This window comes from Mustela putorius, unplaced genomic scaffold (genome assembly GCF_011764305.1).
Source record: "Mustela putorius furo isolate JIRA1106 unplaced genomic scaffold, ASM1176430v1.1 tig00000224_pilon_pilon_pilon, whole genome shotgun sequence".
NCBI lineage: Eukaryota > Metazoa > Chordata > Mammalia > Carnivora > Mustelidae > Mustela > Mustela putorius.
Window position 1 is genome coordinate 18,559,815 of NW_025421321.1, and position 19,319 is coordinate 18,579,133.

The 19,319-nt window shown below is 36.8% G+C and overlaps 1 protein-coding gene across 4 annotated transcripts in view; it reads left to right on the plus strand.

The window, feature by feature from the left end:
• Nucleotides 1-19,319, plus strand: part of FOXN2 (forkhead box N2) — a 65,887-nt gene that overhangs the window by 34,783 nt on the left and 11,785 nt on the right. For all 4 annotated transcript variants that reach the window (XM_004752861.3, XM_004752859.3, XM_004752858.3 and 1 more), the window contains 2 exons: nt 13,067-13,191; nt 15,785-15,849. In XM_004752861.3, the coding sequence (XP_004752918.1) occupies nt 13,067-13,191; nt 15,785-15,849 (190 nt within the window). The remainder of the gene's footprint in view (nt 1-13,066; nt 13,192-15,784; nt 15,850-19,319) is intronic.

Genomic DNA, 19,319 nt, shown 5'->3' on the forward strand with positions numbered 1-19,319 from the left:
CTCATTAGCTATTCAGATATTTCTGTGGCTCACTTCCCACTTCTGGGACTCCAAGTAAAAATATGTTAGACCTTTGCTATTGTCTCACCTCTTAGTTGCTCTGCCCTAGTTTCTAGTCTTTTGTCTTTTTGTTTCAGTTTGGATCATTTCTTTCAATCTTTTTTGGTTTAGTCTTCCCTCTCATATGTTTATTCTGTTGATAAACCTGATAAAGGACTTCTGCATATTTATCATCTGTAGCTTGTTCATTTGCCTTTTTTTTTGTTTGGCAGCAAAGCAGGGTTTATTGAGTGATAATAAAGTGATAATACAAAGGTCCCAAAGAGGGAAGGAGGGAACTCAAGAGGTCGCCCTTCATTTGCCTTTTTAAAAGTAGTCTCCATCTTTCTGCTAAAATTTCCCACCAGACCCATAAATATATTAATTGTAAGTAGGGTTTCTGTCTAATAATTTTAATATCTCCTCCATCTCTGGGTCTGATTTTGTTGACTGTTTTATCCTGTTCTCTGTGTGTTTCATAATTTTGGACTAAATGTCAAACATTGTAAAAGAATGGTAGAGACTTCGGTAGATAATATTTCTGTCCAGAAATAAACATGCCTCTACTTTTGTCAGGTTGTTAGCGTGAAACAGGTATAGGTCAATTTAGGTAATAACTGGGCTGGATTTAGCTTTTGTGGTTGTCGTAGTTATCTTCTGAGTACCAAAGGCTTCAAATTCATGCAGAGATGGACTGCTAATACTTGGGCTTAATGTGAGTCCTGGAGTGTCAGATGATTTTTCTTAGCATTTCTGCTCTACCTTGATCTTTCAGCTTGTGATACATTTGGGGGCAAGAAGGGAATTACATATTTTGCTCTGTGCTCTTGCCCCTCCCACAGCAATTGCTGTTACTTGGTATGAGGCTCTTGGGGTAGGAACATGAGTTTCTTGACTTTTTTGCTCTAGTTTTAGTATTAAGCAGGCTTTGTATGCCTGTGTCTCAAAAGCAGGACTTTCCTTTCCTTCCCTTGGAGCAGACAGCCTCTCCCATCTACTCAGAGTGAAGTCTAGTGGTGGCTTCTTCATGTGGCTAGTGGTTGACATATTGGACAGTATAGATACATGATATTCCTGTTATTGTAGAAAGTCTTATTGGACAGCACTGCTCCAGAGCTCGGACCAGTTTCCTGCTCATTCATTTCAAGGTAAATAAACTCTGCCTAGTATCAATGAGAGGTCCTGGTACAAGTAAGTTACCATTCCCTTTCTCAGGGCAGCAGATCTCTGCTTTGTATCATCTGGGCATGAGCGGATTTCCTGCCCCTTACCTAATGACACATGGCCATTGCCTAGTGTCACTAAAGTGTGAGGATAGTCGAGTGTTGTATTTTTCTCCAGCAATAACCATCCCTTATCTGGAACTGGGGTGAGGAGGGTGTTTTGCCTGTCTCTGAGTGGCAGACAGCTTTTGCTTCATAGCGGAGCTTTGTCCAGTATGTAAGGCAGATTGTGTTCCTTTCCCACAGTGACATCTGATCTCATCTTATGGGCATGTAAAGCCCAGAATATGGATGAAGTTTGCCTGATAGCCTTGTTCAGCCTTAAATCTTAGTATATTCTGCACATCCATCACCATCTCCGTGAGTGTCACTGTTAGGTCTCTTGTCCTGTCTAAAGTCTTCCTATGGAGCACTGGATGGAGGCCTATAGAAAAATGCTGGCTAATAGATGCAGACCTTTTTATATGGGAATGGCAAGGATGCTAAATTATCTTGCTAGCTCACACTTGGGTTTTAAAAATTTGTTGTTGTTTGAACATTTTATTTATTTATTTATTCTTGAGAGAGAGATCATGGCAGAGATAGTGAGAGAGAGCACTAACAGGAGGAGGAGGGAGGAGAGGGAGAAGCAGGCTCTCTGCTGAGCAGGGAGCCAGCTCCGGGGTTGATCCTGGAACCCTGGGACCATGACTTGAGCTGAAGACAGACACTTACCTGACTGAGCCACCCAGGTGCCCTGCTTTTAAGAATTTGTTAAAATGAAAAAAAAAAAAGTTAAAATTTAAGTCTTTTTTTTTTTTTTTTTGGAATTTTATTTATTTATTTGGCAGAGAGAACACAAGTGGGGTGAATGGGAGAGGGAGAAGCAGGCTTCCTGCCAAGCAGAGAGCCCGAAGCCCAATGTGGGGCTTGATCCCAGGATCCTGGGATCATGACCTGAGCTGAAGGCAGATGCTTAACAACTGAGCCACTCAGGTGCCCCATGGTTTTTGTTTTTGTTTTTAACCTTACTTTATGACAGCCACTATTTCTGTGCTCTCCCAAAGGTAAAACAGTTCGTGTATTCCATCTCTCCTAACAGAGGCCTGTCACACTTTAGAATTTAGTTCTTTCTGTTGTCTGTGGCCTTAGCTCTCAGATGAGCTCATAAAATACTACGATTTTATGGATTATTTTGTTTTTTTCTTGTTAGGCTGGGAACAATGTTCTCTAATGCTTTCTGTCCCCCAAGTGGTAGCAGAACTCTCCTATTCTTGTTTTGAATAAAAATTATGAGCAAGTAGTTATGTTTTTAAGTGACTGAAGGATTTTTCTAAGGTAGTGCTGTTCAAGTTTAAGTGTATACACTGATATCTGGGGCTTTTGTTAAAATGCAGATTCTGACTCAGGAAATCCAGAGTGGAGATGAGGCTTTCTTTTCTAACAGGTGCCCCATTGATCCTGGTGCCATTAGTCCATGAGTAGCAAGACATTAGGATATATCATCATCCATCATCATCTTACAGCTAACTTAAAGGAGGTTGCATTAGTTATCTTTCATAACATATTGCTATCTAACACATTGTCTACTGCACATGGGATATTTATGAAGACCAACTAAGTGTTAGGCCATTAAAAAAGCCTCAGTAATGTCAAAGGATCAATCTCTGTCATAGCGTCTAAGAGGCCTCCAGATGAGCCCTACCTTCCGCTATTCCTGCCCTTGTAGAATTCCCTTCAGTAATGAATAGGGTGGACCTATTTAACCACGAGGATATTGTGGAAATGATGCATCTTGCCTTTTGAGGCTAGGTCATAAAAAGCACTATAGCTTCCATCTTGGGCTCTTGGATAACTAGCTGTAGGGGAAGCCAGATGCCATATCATAAGGACATTTAAGCAGCCTTATGGAGAGGCTTATGTGTCAAGGAAATATGGCCTTCTGCCAACAGTCATGTGAATAAGCCGTCTTGGAAGCAGATTCCCCCAGCCTTTCAGATGACTAAAAGTTTTAGGAATGTTGGACATGTTCTCTCCAACATGTATTATTAGATCTTATTTTGAATTATATCACTTCTTTATTTTCTAGTTTTAGACCTGTTGTGTTTATGCTTATGTTGGGACCTAGAACTAGAACTGTCTACTAGGTACTTAGAAATATGGTACAGGAATAGTGGTAATATTAGATTAAAGTCCTAAATTTGGAAGTCATCAGCACTGATTTTTCAGCTGAAAAATCTGAAACTGAACTAAACAACTGAAACAACTGAAAAATTCAGTTGTAGGAGGGTAAGTTTAAGGGTGAATGAGCAACAGCATTAAATGTTGCAGAACTCTTGAAATGATTGGTTAAGAAGTGATTGAGACAACTAGCTGCCAACAGATTAGGATTCAAAATATGGTGTGCTGGTATATGTGGGGTAGGGATTGAGTAAGGGGTGAGGATATAGCTTTTATAGATTTTCACAGTATAAATATTTCCATCATGGCCAGTTTCAAACTATTAGCATTCCGTCATTAAATGTGAAGTTGATTGGAGATGTTTACAATGAGCAGTACACACTGTGTATAAAGAATTCATCTAATTCAATAAGAGAAAGAAAATTAATTAAAAAATGGATAAGAATATGAACAGGCAGTTAGAGGAGGAAATACAAATGGCCAATGAGCATGCAGAGATGTTCATCCTCACTAGTAATCAAGGACATACAAATTAAAAGAACCCACAAAAATAGTTGTACCCCATGAGAATGCAAAAATTTTAAGTGCTTGATAATATCAATTTAGATAAGAATGGGAGAAATTATACCAGCATTTTCATACCACTAATAAGAGTGTAAATTAGTATGACCATTTTTCGGGGTACCTTGGCTACAATTATTAAAATTAGTAATGTGCATATCTTTTGATCTAGTGGATTAGATTCTGATTTCTCCCCTAGAGTAATATTCATAGTTGCATACAAGGAGGTATATATCCACTGTGGTATTGTTTGTAATAAAAATTGCAAATAATATGTCCAGTGTAGTTTAATTTGTGGTAGTGATCAAAAGGGATTTGTTTTTATCCTTAATTTTTAAATGTGTGCATTATTTACATGATTAACCTGAGCATTTTTAAATGCTCAGAGAGGGACGCCTGGGTGGCTCAGTTGGTTAAGCAGCTGCCTTCAGCTCAGGTCATGATCCCAGCGTCCTGGGATCGAGTCCCACATCGGGCTCCTTGCTCCGCAGGGAGCCTGCTTCTCCCTCTGACTCTGCCTGCCATTCTGTCTGCCTGTGCTCGCTCTCGCTCGCTCTCGCTTGCTCTCTCTCTGACAAATAAATAAATAAAATCCTTAAAAAAAAAAAAATTTAAATGCTCAGAGAAAGAAAGAAATTAAAGAAGTGAGAGTTAGCGAACAAGAAAGCATACAGTCCAGAGTACAGGGAGAGTATGATAAAGAGAAAGAAATTATCTTAGGAGATAATAAAAAATATGAGGATAAATATAGAAATTGTAATATATTGGGATAAAAATTAGTCAGCAATTACAACAGGTCAGGGTAGGAGGAAAGAAACTGGCAGAATCAATAGCCACTCTGCTTAAATGTCTGAAGTTTGGACAGAAAATGATACATTCAGGTAGAACTGGGGTTGCTTGTGGGTTTGTTGTGAGTTTTTTTGTTGTTTTTTTTTAGTTTATGAAATACTTCTAGAATCAGTGTTTCAGAATAATAGTACTTCTCTTGTAATCTGCAGAAGGCAAGTAAGTTATACTTTGAATAAATGTTGGAATTGAATTTGGCAACCTTGCCAGCCTTTTATGATGAATATCTCTTATCTATAGGTGATAATCTTAAAAAAATGGCAAGATGGCAAGGTCTGGGTCAAACTACAAAGTGGTAATGATACGCAGCCAGTTGGATAGCTGCTGATTAGATTTTCTCCCCTATCATCCATATCATAGTTATTACTCTGAATAGACATATCTAAAAATCTTGGCTTGGTATTTATCTATCTCAGTATTTTAAAATTATAGTAGTTAGACATTGTCTTTTTTTGTTTGTTTTGCTTTGGGTTTCATGTTTTAAATATTTAAACATCCAGGTCTTATATCTACTTCTCTTAATTTTTATAAAGCCAAACCAAGACACTATAACTGTGAGACTTGAGCTGGGAAACATAAAATTAGAAATTTTGCTTGGGTTAGTGCAGTTTTAGTCTGTACATTTGCATAGTGATGACTCGCTTCAATAGCTGAATTCCAGGAAAAGAAGTCATGCCAACCACTATAAAAGTTCATGCTTTAAGCTCAAACTGAACTTATGAATGCCCTTTTTAATCAGCTAATTCTTTTTAATTCAGTCATTCTAAAAACCACAGAAAAGATAGTTGGGGAGAAACTGTTAAAATATACAAGGCAAATACATAAAAACATTTCGGGAATAGTGAATATTATTTGCCTTTTCTCCTAAACTGTTCTTTACAACCAATCTTAAGATCTTTTTAAAGTTCATTTCTTAGTATATTCCTTGTTTCTTAAAAACCTTCAGTGGTTCTCTACCAAGTAAGTTCAGAAGCCTTGTAATTCCAAATGCAAAATAGTGAATGAGAGAATGCACATTTCCTGTTTTCATTGCACAGATTTATTTTGTTTTAGGCACATTTAGTTTAAAACAATACCTAATGTCTAAAACTCTTCATTATTTGTGTTCTGTCATCTAAGCACAATAATAAAGGGGCAAGGTTTTTAAGTGAGAGTTTAAAATAAATTCCTCTTTGCTGAAGACTCTAAAACATAGTGTTAGCAAATACATAATTTTATCTCTTGTTACTGATAGTTTGTGAACAGACCCAAGTGGAAGGAAATGCTGCCATGGTAACATAACCAGACTGTTATTTGGAGACCTTACTCAAGATACTTAACTGCCCTGAACAGCAGGTTTTCGGTAGTTCTTCCAATTTACTATTTCAAGGAAATAGCAATTCTACTATGATCAAAACAATTTGTAATTCTCACGATAGAATTTAAAAAGTACACTCTTGAACCAGTTTCTAGGAGTGTCATTCAGGAATACTAAGATAGAACATGGCTAGAATTGTTAAAATAATTATCTTAGTCATTATATGAAAAATAATATACCTATCTTTTCTATATGAAACTGAAGTGGGTTGGGCAAAGGATGTTGTGGCTGGTAATGTTTTAAAGTTTTATTTCCCTAAGCCAACTGACAGAAAACATACCTAATTTAAGTAATTTCATCCAAAAATACATTTGTAAGCCAACTGACAGAAAACATACCTAATTTAAGTAATTTCATCCAAAAATACATTTGTAAAATTTAACTTCCTTTAAAAATCAAATCAAAATTTCAAATACTTACTTAGTATATAGTTCATATGATAGATATTTTGCTGCTGAAGGCCAGAAAAAAGTTTCACCTAATAGTATGGTATGTTTCTTTTTATATTACAGCATAATATGACAGCTATGGCTTTTCTTTTATGATATATTTAGGTTGCTAGGATGTTAAAAACTGCTTACACTGATAGCATACTTTTTCTAAAACAAGAGCGGTTTTCCTTTCTAAATTTAGTTTATTTCTTGTTCTTTATTACCTTTTATCTCTTACTTAGAATTAATTGATTTTGTTCATATTTTTCATTTTTTCAAAGCTCCATCTTAGAGGTAAAGGAGTAGGAATATGCTGTTACTGAACCATATAAACTTGGAGCACATTGGTGGCTCAGTCCAGTTAAGTGTCTGCCTTCGGCTCAGGTCATGATCCCAGGGTCCTAGGATTGATCCACATGTCAGGCTGCCTGTTCATCCAGGAGCCTGCTGCTCTCTCTCCGTGCTCTTGTTCTATCTCTTGTTCACTCTTTCTCTCTGTCAAATAAATAAAAATCTTAAAAAAGTAAACAAACATATAAACTCTAACCTTATGCCAATTTCAGAATAACCCCCAGAAATAGGTAAGTATCCATTTATTTTGCAGCTCTATATCACTTACACATAAATTACCTTTTTGTTGTTCTTGTTTAAAGATTTTATTTATTTATTTGACAGAGAGAGTGTGCAGTGGCAGGGAGGAGAGAAAGAAACAGGTTCCCTGCTGAGCAAGAAGCCTAATGCTTGGCTCTATCCCCTGATCCTAGGGTCCTGGAATCCCTGGGACTATGACCTGAACCAAAGGCATGCACTTAACTGACTGAGCCACCCAGGTGTCCAGAATTACCTTATTTGAATCTAATCAAAACTTAGTGGGGGTGCCTGGGTGGCTCAGTGGGTTAAGCCGCTGCCTTCGGCTCAGGTCATGATCTCAGGGTCCTGGGATCGAGTCCCGCATCGGGCTCTCTGCTCAGCAGGGAGCCTGCTTCCTCCTCTCTCTCTCTCTCTGCCTGCCTCTCCGTCTACTTGTGATTTCTCTCTGTCAAATAAATAAATAAAATCTTTAAAAAAAAAACTTAGTGAAGTGGGATGTCTGGATGGCTCAGTTGGTTAAGCAGCTGCCTTCAGTTCAGGTCATGATCCCAGCGTCATGGGATGGACTCCCACATCGGGCTCCTTGCTCGGCAGGGAGCCTGCTTCTCCCTCTGACTCTGCCTGCCACTCTGTCTGCCTGTGCTCGCTCTCTCTCTCTCTCTCTCTCTCTCTGACAAATAAATAAAACAAAAATAAATATATATATAAATATTTAAAAATATAAATATATAATATGTATTATTTATATATTATATAATATATTATTTATATTATTTTATTTTTGTTTTATTTTATTTATTTTATATTATTTATATTATATAATAAATAATATATAATATAAATAAAAAATAAATTAATTGAAAAATAAACACCTTAGTGAAGTGGACTGGTTTCTTTTTTAATTTTATGAATAAAATATGAATAAGAACGCTGACTCTTACAGATTACAGGATTTGTCCAGTATCACATAAGCAATGATTAGGACCTGTTTTTATACCAGTGGAAATATCCTTATATTATGCTAATGTGCTGTAATAACTATGATATGATGTTCAGAAGATAAAAGAGCCTCAATAATAGAATAATATTGCCTTGAAAAAGAGTTTGGGAAATGGAAGCACATAAATTCATCACGTTAAATCTTAAGCAATCGTAATAGCTTACATCGTATAGAATTTTATATGAACAAAAAGGAACCAGGGAAATAGAACACACATAAATTTTATTGTTGTCCAAGTAATTCTTAATGAATTGTGAAGTGTAATTAAAATTTTAAGAAAGGATTTTTGAAGTAGAAAAAGTATAATATAAAACAAAAATTAACAGTTTGGATCTCACTAATCTTATGAGTTCTGAGGAAGTTTTGTACATCACATGGTAGGAGAGGAGGAAAGTTATACCTTATAGTTGGTTTTTAGTATTTGTAGAGAAAAAGAAAAAAAATCTTCAGAAATATTTGTTAAAATGTAATGCCAATATCTGGTGGAATAGAAACAGAAAAACAAATTTGCATGCTATTAGGCTGGAGGAAACAAGGAATTGTTTTTGAACTACAAAGAAAATGACATATATCAACAGCAGCAGCCAGTGTTTATTGTCTGTCAGTGCTCTAAGCACTTTATGTGAATTAACTCTTATAATACAATAATTCTTAAAGTGAAGTAGGTACTATTTTTATTTTTTTTATTTTTTATTTTATTTTTTTTAAGATTTTATTTATTTATTTTGACAGAGAGAAATCACAAGTAGATGGAGAGGCAGGCAGAGAGAGAGAGAGGGAAGCAGGCTCTCTGCTGAGCAGAGAACCCGATGCGGGACTCGATCCCAGGACTCTGAGATCATGACCTGAGCCGAAGGCAGCGGCTTAACCCACTGAGCCACCCAGGCACCCCGATACTATTTTTAATATAGTTCTATTTTGAGTATATTAATACATAGGAAACAAACACATTTTTCTGAAGATTACACAGCTCTTAAGTGACAGCCAGGATTCCCAAGGAGGCAAAATTGCTTTTAGGTTCATACTCTTAACCACTGTACAAGTAGTGTTTAGCTCTGGAGAAGTGAGAAGAGATTGAGTTTGGATTCCCTTGCATGGCTGTGGAGTTCTGTATGTAGGCTGTGTATGGATATGGTACATGTGCTAGGATATACTTATAGTCCAGGTTATTTTCAGGATGTGCAGTTAGGGATGTTCAGCTAAGGAAGTAGAAAAGGTTTATCCTGAAGGAAGAAAGAGTTAGCAGGTGATAGGTATCACAGCTCCTAAAGTTCTTCAGTCATTTCCTTTGACTACCTCAACTAGGGTGTGTAGAATATTGATGGTTTTTTTTTTAGAATACTCTCTTGATTTATCAGTTCCATTCTTTTCCTGGTTTCCAGTTTATTTTTTTATTTTATTAAGATTTTATTTATTTATTTGACAGAGAGAGATCACAAGTAGGCAGAGAGGCAGGCAGAGAGAGAGAGGGGGAAACGGGCTCCCTGCTGAGCAGAGAGCCCGATGCAGGGCTCGATCCCAGAACCCATCAAGGCCTGAGAAGCTTTAACCCACTGAGACACCCAGGCACCCCACCTGATTTCCAGTTTAACAATTTATCATATTTCATATGATATATTTACATTATATAAATTATATAATTTTCTCTCCCCACCTAATTTTCTCTCTCCCCTTTTCCAGATATGCTAAAAGTATCTAAATATTTCAGATATTTCAGTTGTTTAAGAATGAAAATAGACAGGGGCGCCTGGGTGGCTTAGTGGGTTAAGCCGCTGCCTTCGGCTCAGGTCATGATCTCAGGGTCCTGGGATCGAGTCCCGCATCGGGCTCTCTGCTCAGCGGGGAGCCAGCTTCCCTCTCTCTCTCTCTCTGCCTGCCTCTCCGACTACTTGTGATTTGTCTCTGTCAAATAAATAAATAAAATCTTAAAAAAAAAAAAAAGAATAAAAATAGACACCTGGGTGGCTCAGTTGGTAAGTGTCTTGACTCTTGGTTTCAGCTGAGGTCAAAGTCTCAGGGTCATAAGATGGAGCTGCCAGGAGAGCCCCACACCCAGTGGGGAGTCTGCTTGAGATTCTCTCTCCCTCTTCCCCTCGTGTGCACATGTGCACTCTCACTCTCTCTCTCTCTCAATCTCTCTCTCTCATAAATAAATAAGTCTTTTGAAAAATGAATGAAAGTGGATATAAATTTGCCTTTGGCTACATTCTCTTAGTTTTCATATAACTGTTTATACCCTTTATTTACCAGATAATCTATAATTGTAGTTTGGGTATCTTTTTAATCTGAGAGAATTATAAATTTCCAAGTGGTCACAGAATTTTGTTTGGGGGATTTTTTTTTTTTTTTTTTTTTTTTGTGCTGGACTCTTAAAATTGTGAACTTTAAGAGGGAATTTATTTTTCTTTATGACCTAATCAATGTTTGTAGCTTTTTCCATTAATATTGGGAAAGTATATTCTACCAGAATTGATTAATTACATCAGTTTTTCTCATAAGTGTTCCACAGAACACTAGCTTCCTCAAATACTACCTGGGATAAGGAGGTTCTGATCAGATAACTTTAGGAAACCATATAAAACAGGTATAATGATAGCAAGACTATTTAGATCCCTTAACCTGCTGGTATATGGTGTGACCTTCTAAGAAGAAGGGGAAGTAAAATGTGCAGCATTTTTCAAACCTATTTGAGGGAGTTAGTAGCTCATAGCCTGGCCTTCTCCCCTGCGTGTTACATAATACTAGTGAGGTTTTCCATGTATCTTGTCCACTTGCTGTTCCTTCAATAGTGAGGAAACTGTGGATCACACAAGTGAGCCTTTCAGGCCCCTTCCATTTGAAATTTAGCAGGCATTTTTTTTTTAATTTAAGATTTTATTTATTTAGTTGAGAGAGGGGGAGAGACAGAGATAGCAAGAGAGACCAGGAGCTGGGAGGAGAGGGAGAAGCGGGCTCCCCACCGGGCAGGGAGTCAGACATGGGCCTGGATCCCAGGACCACAGGATCAGGACCCGAGCCGAAGGCAGATGCTCAACCACCTGAGCCACCCAGACACCCCAAGCAGGCACTCTTTAGTTAACAGTTTCTCTAGTTTCTAGTAATCATAAAAATTCCATAATTTTTAGATTCTCTTGATTATTTCAGTGGAATCCGGGTTTGTGTGCTCATTGCCACATTATTTAAAAGTCCCTCAAATGTTGTAACTTAATCATCTTACACAGATTCTTCCTTCCTCTTTGTTAACTTTTACAGGAGTCTTTTCCATACCTCAGTTGTTGATTTACCCCTCTTTGAGACGTTTGCTATGCTTTTCATGAAACCATTTGCCTTTTTTTTTTTTTTTTTTTTTTTTTTTTTTTTTTTTTTTTTTTTTTTTATTATTTATTTGACAGAGAGAGATCACAAGTAGGCAGAGAGGCAGGCAGAGAGAGAGAGGAGGAAGCAGGCTCTCTGCTGAGCAGAGAGCCCAATGCGGGACTCGATCCCAGGACCCTGAGATCATGACCCGAGCCGAAGGCAGCGGCCTAACCCACTGAGCCACCCAGGCGCCCCTGCCTTTTTTTTTAAGAGTTTATTTATTCATTTAGAGAGTGAGTGCACGAGCGACTGAGCACAGGGAGGGGCAGAGGGGAAAGGGAGAGAATCTCTAGCAGACTTGCACCTAGTGCAGAGCTGGATGCTGGACTTGGTCCCACAACCCTGAGTTCCACACCCAAGCTGAAATCAAGAGTTGGTTGTTGAACTTACTGAGCCACCCAGGAACCCTTGAAATCATTTGCTTTTGAAAATTAAACTTACCTTAAATGAGAACTTAAGTAGTACTGTTAATGCCATTTAAAAAAATTGTTTTTTGCTATATCACTTGATCTCATACTGCTTATCACTTTGGGGGAAATGATGCTGCACAGAAAGCTTAATTTTTCCTTTTCTTTCTGTTTTTTCTATAACAGTAAGGTAATAGCTTATATTTGTTACATCTTACTATGTGGAAGACCACATTGTACAGCTCTCCATGCTGTTCACTGTACATCTTGGGGTTGTACCATTCTTACAGACTATGAAGTGGTTGGCATGTTCTGTGGCCCTATGTGCCAGGCACCATGCAGAGTGCTTTAGGCATAATTTAATCCGCAGGACAGCCCTGTGAGATAGGTAGTGTTCTCATCCCTACTTCCCAGTAGAAGGAGTAATAGCCTGGAGAAATAGAGGTTGATTAACTTTTAAGATCACACAACAGGTACATAACAGAGCTGGAGATAAGAACCCAGGTAGCTGCTTCCAGGGCCTTTGAACTACAATGTATTTACAGCCGTCTGTCTTTTTTTTTTTTTTTTTTAAGATTTTATTTATTTATTTGACACAGAGAGCACGGGTAGGCAGAGCAGCAGGCAGAGAGAGAGGGAGAAGCAGGCTGTGCACTGAACAGGGAGCCCGATATGGGGCTCGAGCCCACAATCCCAGGATCCCAGGATCATGATCTGAGCTGAAGGCAACTGCTTAACTGACTGAACCACCCAGGCACCCACCCACCCCCTTTTTTAAAAAAGATTTTTACTTAGTTATTTGACAGAGATCACAAGTAGACGGTGGGGGCGGGGGCAGGCTCCCTGCTGAGCAGGGAGCCCCAAGCAGGGCTTGATCCCAGGACCCTGAGATCATGACCTGAGCTGAAGGCAGAGGCTTTAACCCACTGAGCCACCCAGGCGCCCCTACAGCAGTCTTAATTCAACCTTTGCATTGTACTCAAAAGGGTACTATAGGGTTCTTTTCCCCCACATACATTTAGTAAAAACATTCAAGCACTGGTTGTGTATGTCTTAAAGTTGCAGGTTAATAATTCTTATGTATTTTATTTTAGGTTAATGGGAAAGGTTCCTTATGGTGTGTTGATCCAGAATATAAACCCAACCTTATGCAGGCACTGAAGAAGCAACCTTTTTCCTCAGCATTGACATTTTATACCCCTCCTGCATCTCCACAAAGGTACAGGATCTTCCATATAAGTGTCAGTGGTGACTTATAAGATTTCATTGTATGACATGAAAAAAACCTAACAAAGTTGTATGGTTTGGGGGGAGGAGGGGTTTATTGCATTGAGAATAATTTATGGGTAAGAAATTAGCCTAAGGCATTTTAATTTATAGTCTTAACTTGTGTTATTAGGAAATAGGATATTTGATAGGTGAGAACATAAATTTTGGAAAATATAGTCACTCCTGAGTATATTATAAGTAAACCCTAAAGAAAGTTATAATAATGATTTCAGGTACAAAAGGTTTAAATTATTTTAATTGCCTACAATACTAATGCGGACTAATGAAATGGAAAATTAAAAGTATATTTGAACTTTTTAAAATAAGATAATTAAGTTTGTCGTTATAACATTTTTATGTATATGTTTATTCCTTTTTCATTTTTTTTTAAAGATTTTATTTATTTATTTGACAGAGGTCACAAGTAGGGAGACAGAGACAGAGAGGGGAAGCAGGCTCCCTGCTGAGCAGAGAGCCCAATGCGGGCCTCGATCCCAGGACTCTGAGATCATGACCTGAGCTGAAGGCAGAGGCTTAAGCCACTGAGCCACCCAGGCACCCTCCTTTTTCTTTTTTAAGTTGGTTTTCTTTCACAGCACATTTAATATTTGAAAATTATGTTCACAGTCTCAAATTTTTAAATGTCTGACAAGTAAAATAATGCTTTGACTTTTTTATTTGTTTTGTTTCTGCTGGTAAATGTTGTATTTCCTTAGCTCTTGTTTTTAAACTCAGTGACTCCTATTGATCTTACAGCTTTCCCATTTTAAGTGAAAGCTGAAAATGATACTTCAAATCTGGTTTTCTTTCCATTTCCTAAAAAGCCTTGAGAATCTTTTTTTTAATCCTCTTATGTAAATTCATTTGAAAATGCCAGATTTTGTTGAGATACTTTTGAGGGTGGTCTTATAATGGTTAAAAAGCTTTTTAATAGAATACTAGATGGAGAATTTCAAACATACATAAAAGGAGGGAGAAAACTATAATGAACTCTTCAACTGCAATAATTATCAATATTTCCATACAGTGTTTAATTTCTTAAACAATTATTAAGTAACTTAGTTAATAATAATAATAAAGTTACTATTAAATAACTTTAAGTGGAGTGGCTATAAGCTGAAATACAATAAATTAGGCTAAAGTTGAAATTAGTAATATATATCTACTCAGTGAGATCTTAAGCTTGTTTACTGGTAGATTAGAAGGATTATTGTCACAAGAATGATTGAGTGGTTTATCTTTATGAAATGAAACCTAGAAAACTTATCAGAGTTTGTATCTTCATTGTTTGAAACTTGGTATCTTCTTTATCAGTTAATGTTGGTGCTTGTGAGATGTCGTAGTTTAAAAAAACAATTAAAATTTAGAAACTAATGGTAAGTTCTGCTTATTGTCATTTATGTGTTTTATTTAGCTATATTTTTTTTAAAGATTAAATGAGGGAATTGACACTCTTGTATACCATCAAATATGCACTTCAAATATGCCTTTCATAGGTTGCATTTTCATGATTATATCTTATATCTTTTAGCTTTATCATATGTTAAATAAAAATGATTTTGTGGCTTAAAAACAGATAGATAAATGACAGCATAAAGATAATTTTTGACTTTAAGACATTACCTTAATATTTCTGGAAACATTTTCTCTTTTTCATTGTTTGGCAAAATGATAGTTCCATCTAACACACCTTTGTGTAGCACTTTCATGTCATAATTGGTAGGTTGAGAAAAAGAATGAAATGTAGTATATGTAAAACTATTAATGCAAAATAGACTTATAATTTAGTTAGCAAAACAGATTTTTTATGCTTTCACAGATTTCAAAGAACAGAAGTAGTGTGTCCCAAAAATGATTTAATTTTTGGAATGAAAAAAAATTAAAAAAGCCAAAATGGGACACCTGGCTAGCTCAGTCAGAAGAGCATATGACTCTTCATCTTAGGGTTTTGAGTTCAAGCCCCATTCTGGGTGTAGAAATTGCTTAAAACTTAAAAAAAGCCTGAAGTCCTGATGATCTCTTATGACTATAGCAAGTTTAATCTGATACTGATATTTCTTAATAAAATCAGGAACTTTATCTGTTTTGCCTTATTACCATACATTCTCTTCATACATTTGTTTTGATAGGTGCTTTCATTTCTGTGGTAACACCTATATGATATCATATCAAACTTAAAAACATCCAATACAAAATCAAATAGTAACTATTATGTATCGTCTATTGTTGCAGGCATTTTAAATGCATTATTATTATTCATTACAGCAGCCCTTATGTGGGAGGTTTAATTATTCCTATTTTACAGATGAAGAAACTAAGAAATTAATTATTTTGCCTAAGAATGTCCAAATAGTTGTGATTTAATCTTGGATCTAATGCTCTTTCTGCTTTGGCAGACTCTTCCTAAACTGAATAGTATTAGCAAAGCAAACAAGATAAAAATAGTTTGTGTTTTTTATTGTATAAATTGGTCATATTTGTGACTAAGTTCTATAAAAAGTGAAACAAAGATTTGTATAAGCATATTTATCTTTATTTTTCAGTGGCTCTTTATCACCTCACTTCTTAAACTCTGTACTCAAGCAGAACCAGGTGCGAACCCTCAAAGGTATGTGTATAAAAACTTTATTTTAAATTATAACAGCTCAGGTCAAAAATCAGGATTTGGGGTTTATTTAATACTTTTCTAATTACAAAAGTATTACATGTTCATTGTAGAAGATTTGGAAAATAAAAACATTTATAGAAAAGAATTTAAATTTTAAGAAACAAAACTGATGAACATAAGAGAAGGGAAGGAAAAATAAAAAGGATAAAAACAGAGGGACAAACCTTAAGATACTCTTAGATCTAGAAAACAAACAGGGTAGGTGGACGGTTAGGGAGTGGAGTTGATGGGTATTAAGGAGGGCACTTGATGCTATGAGCACTGAGTGTTAAATGTTAAGTGATGAATCACTAAATTCTACCCCCAAATTAATGATAGACCATATGTTAACTAACTTGAATTTAAATAACTCCCACAAAAAAGAAACAAACTTATTACTCTTTATTATCGTCCACATTTTGTTTTAGTTTCTTTGATTCTTCTTACACCTTATACATGAGTAGATGTGTCTGTCTGCATGCACACACACACACACACACATTTTTTTCCAAATGCTAGGCTCAAACTGTGTATACTGTTGTATATTCCGTTTTTTAATTTCCTTTTGTGTATTTCTCCTTGAAAATAGTAATACTGTCATATAGAGCTGTCTTTTCAAGCCTGTCTTAGTCTAGAATAGAGATTGGCAAAATATGCCGTGGGCCATATCTGGCCCGCCATGTGTTTTTATGTGGTCTGTGAGTTTATATTTATAAATAGTTGAAAAATAATATCTCAAGGGATGTGAAAATTTACTATAAGAACAGAGTTAAGTAGTTGCAACAGAGATCTCTGTATGGTATCCTTGTTTTTGCCTCTTCTCTGACAAAACCTAAAATACTTACTGACCCTTTACAGAAGAAGTTTGGATCAGAATGTAGTTTAGAGTATTTCTTTTATAGGTTAAGTGTAAAGAACTTTAAGGAAGGAGGAAGTTAACTTTCAGAATTTCATAGGTGACTTTTCTGAAGTATATAAAAATTCTGAATTAGTGGTTTTTTCCCCCTACTCATAATTAATATTTTAAGTTAGTGATGTAGTAACATAAGGTTTTCTAGCATTGTTGCTTTTGGGCCTAGAAACATTTCTGTAACCTTTAAAAACAGAAATCCTCAGACCAGAGGTCTTTTCTGCATATCAGATGCATTTTGGCTCTTTGGAACTACACTAAACCAAGCCTAGGAAGCTGTGTGATGATGGTCTGTAAAAATGAGGGAGAGAAGTGGTGTGAAAAAGCTGAAGAGAATTCTGCAAAGAAGTTAAGTGTATTGAGCGTATGTTCAGATTATGTTCTGGCTTGACATAATGCAAATATCCATTTTCTCCTTCCTGCATGGGTAGATGTGGTTTCTCTACATTTAGGCATGCAAAAACTACATATTTTTATTATCTCAATAAGTTCTGACCTTTAGTCTTTCAGGCTACATTCATATACAGATTTTGAGAACATTTTCTTTGTGAATTCTGGGTTTATTTAGAATCTTCTTGCTCTTACTTCATTCTGTCGTGATTCTGCTGCTGCTTTTGGTGAGCAGACACTTCTACAGTTTTTTCTTCTGCTAGTTTTATTTTTTTAATTTTTTAAAAAAGATTTTATTTATTTATTTGGGAGAGAGAGAGCGAGCTGGGGGGGTAGGGTAGAGGGAGAGGGACAAGCAGACTCCCCACCAAGCAGGGACCCTGAAATGGGGCTCTATCCTGAGACTCCAGGATCAGGATCAAGATCTGAGTTAAAGGCAGCTGCTTAACTGACTGAGCCACCCAGGCACCCCTCTCCTGCTAGTTTTAGCCTCAGTTTTTTATAACTAGAGCATAGTAGCCCTCTCCTTCATCTAATGACTTAGACATATGGTGCGTCACCTCTCCAGTGCTGCTAATAGCTTACTTCCCTCCATCTCTATACTGGTGAGTCTTAAGCTTGGGGACATGGGGGCTTGGAGTTCCAGGTTAAAACAAATGCAGGCCTGTTGTGGAATAGAATATACAGTTCTCATGAGTTTTAGCAGAAAATACAAAACCACACAAAAACTTAAGAAAATTATATATTTAAATCAGGTTGCTTTAGGGCCTAGACTTAAGAGGAAATTTGCTTTTTCTTCTCTCAGTGCTATTTCTAGAGAAAAGTTTGGGGAAAAAACAATGCTAAATGGACTAAACATTCAACTGTTTATTCTACAAGTAATTGTTGACTTCCCACATAGTGCCGAAACAATGTGTGAATACTTTGGGATATGCAGAGATAAAAGTGACCCAGGCCCTATTCTCAAAAACCATACAGTTTAGTTGAAAAAGGTTGGCAAGGTTATGCAGAGTACTTTGGGGAAAAAGAAAGTAAGTTGGTGGGGCGCCTGGGTGGCTCAGTGGGTTAAAACCTGTGCCTTTGGTTCAGGTCATGATCCCAGAGTCCTGGGATCGAGCCCCGAGTTGGGCTCTCTCTGCTGAGCAGGGAGCCTGCTTCCCTTCCTCTCTCTCTGCCTACTTGTGATCTCTGTCTATCAAATAAATAAATAAAAATCTTAAAAAAAAAAAAAAAAAAGGAAGTAAGTTGGCAAAGTAAGCTTAGAGGTAGATCAGGAAAGGCCCCTTAGAAAAGAAAGTGGTGCTTGAGCTGGACCTCAGAAGTTGGGGAAATACTTGACCTTGTTGGAGGGTATCTGCTGGGAACTGCAGGCCAGTGAGTGTGGTTGAACCCTAGGATTATAAAAGACAATTTGGCAGCGTTGGCCCACTGACTGTAGATGTGATCATTTAGCATGTGCAAGCCAAATGAAGAAGTTTAAGCGAGCATTAGTCAAGTCACGGAGAACTTACTTAGCATTATGTGTTGAACTCCTTCTATATAATTACAACATTAGTTAGCATTGAGTTCCTTACTATGGTACTTTGAATGCATTATCTCATTTAGTCCTTATAATTCTTTGAGGTATTGTTACCTACTTTTACAAATAAAGTTTGGAGAAGATTGGAGTGATTAAGTAACTTTCTCAAGGCCACATCACTAGTAAAAGGCATACAAGGAATGCAGAAACTCTGATACCAGAACCTGTACTCCTACTAGGTATGAGGCACTGGGGGAGCTACTGAAGCACATTAAAGAAGGAGGCAACATTGTCAGTTTTGTGTTTTATAAAGGTCACTTAGGTGTCATTGAGTTCCAGTATTAGAATCCAGTATTAGATTTATCTCTCACTTCACAGATTCGTCTTTACTAATCATTATAATAAAGCTACGTTTAAACACATAAGAGCAACAGGAGAACTTGTTTAGGTGTAGAAACTCCAGAAATAGTTACTATCACCCAAAGTAGGTATAGCAGTTTGTTTAAAGTCTAGTTGTCTTTCTTGCTCACCTTACAATGACAAATTTTATATGCCAATGTATATGTTACAGTAGTTTATAACAGAGGGCGGGAGGCACAGGGATCTCTTACT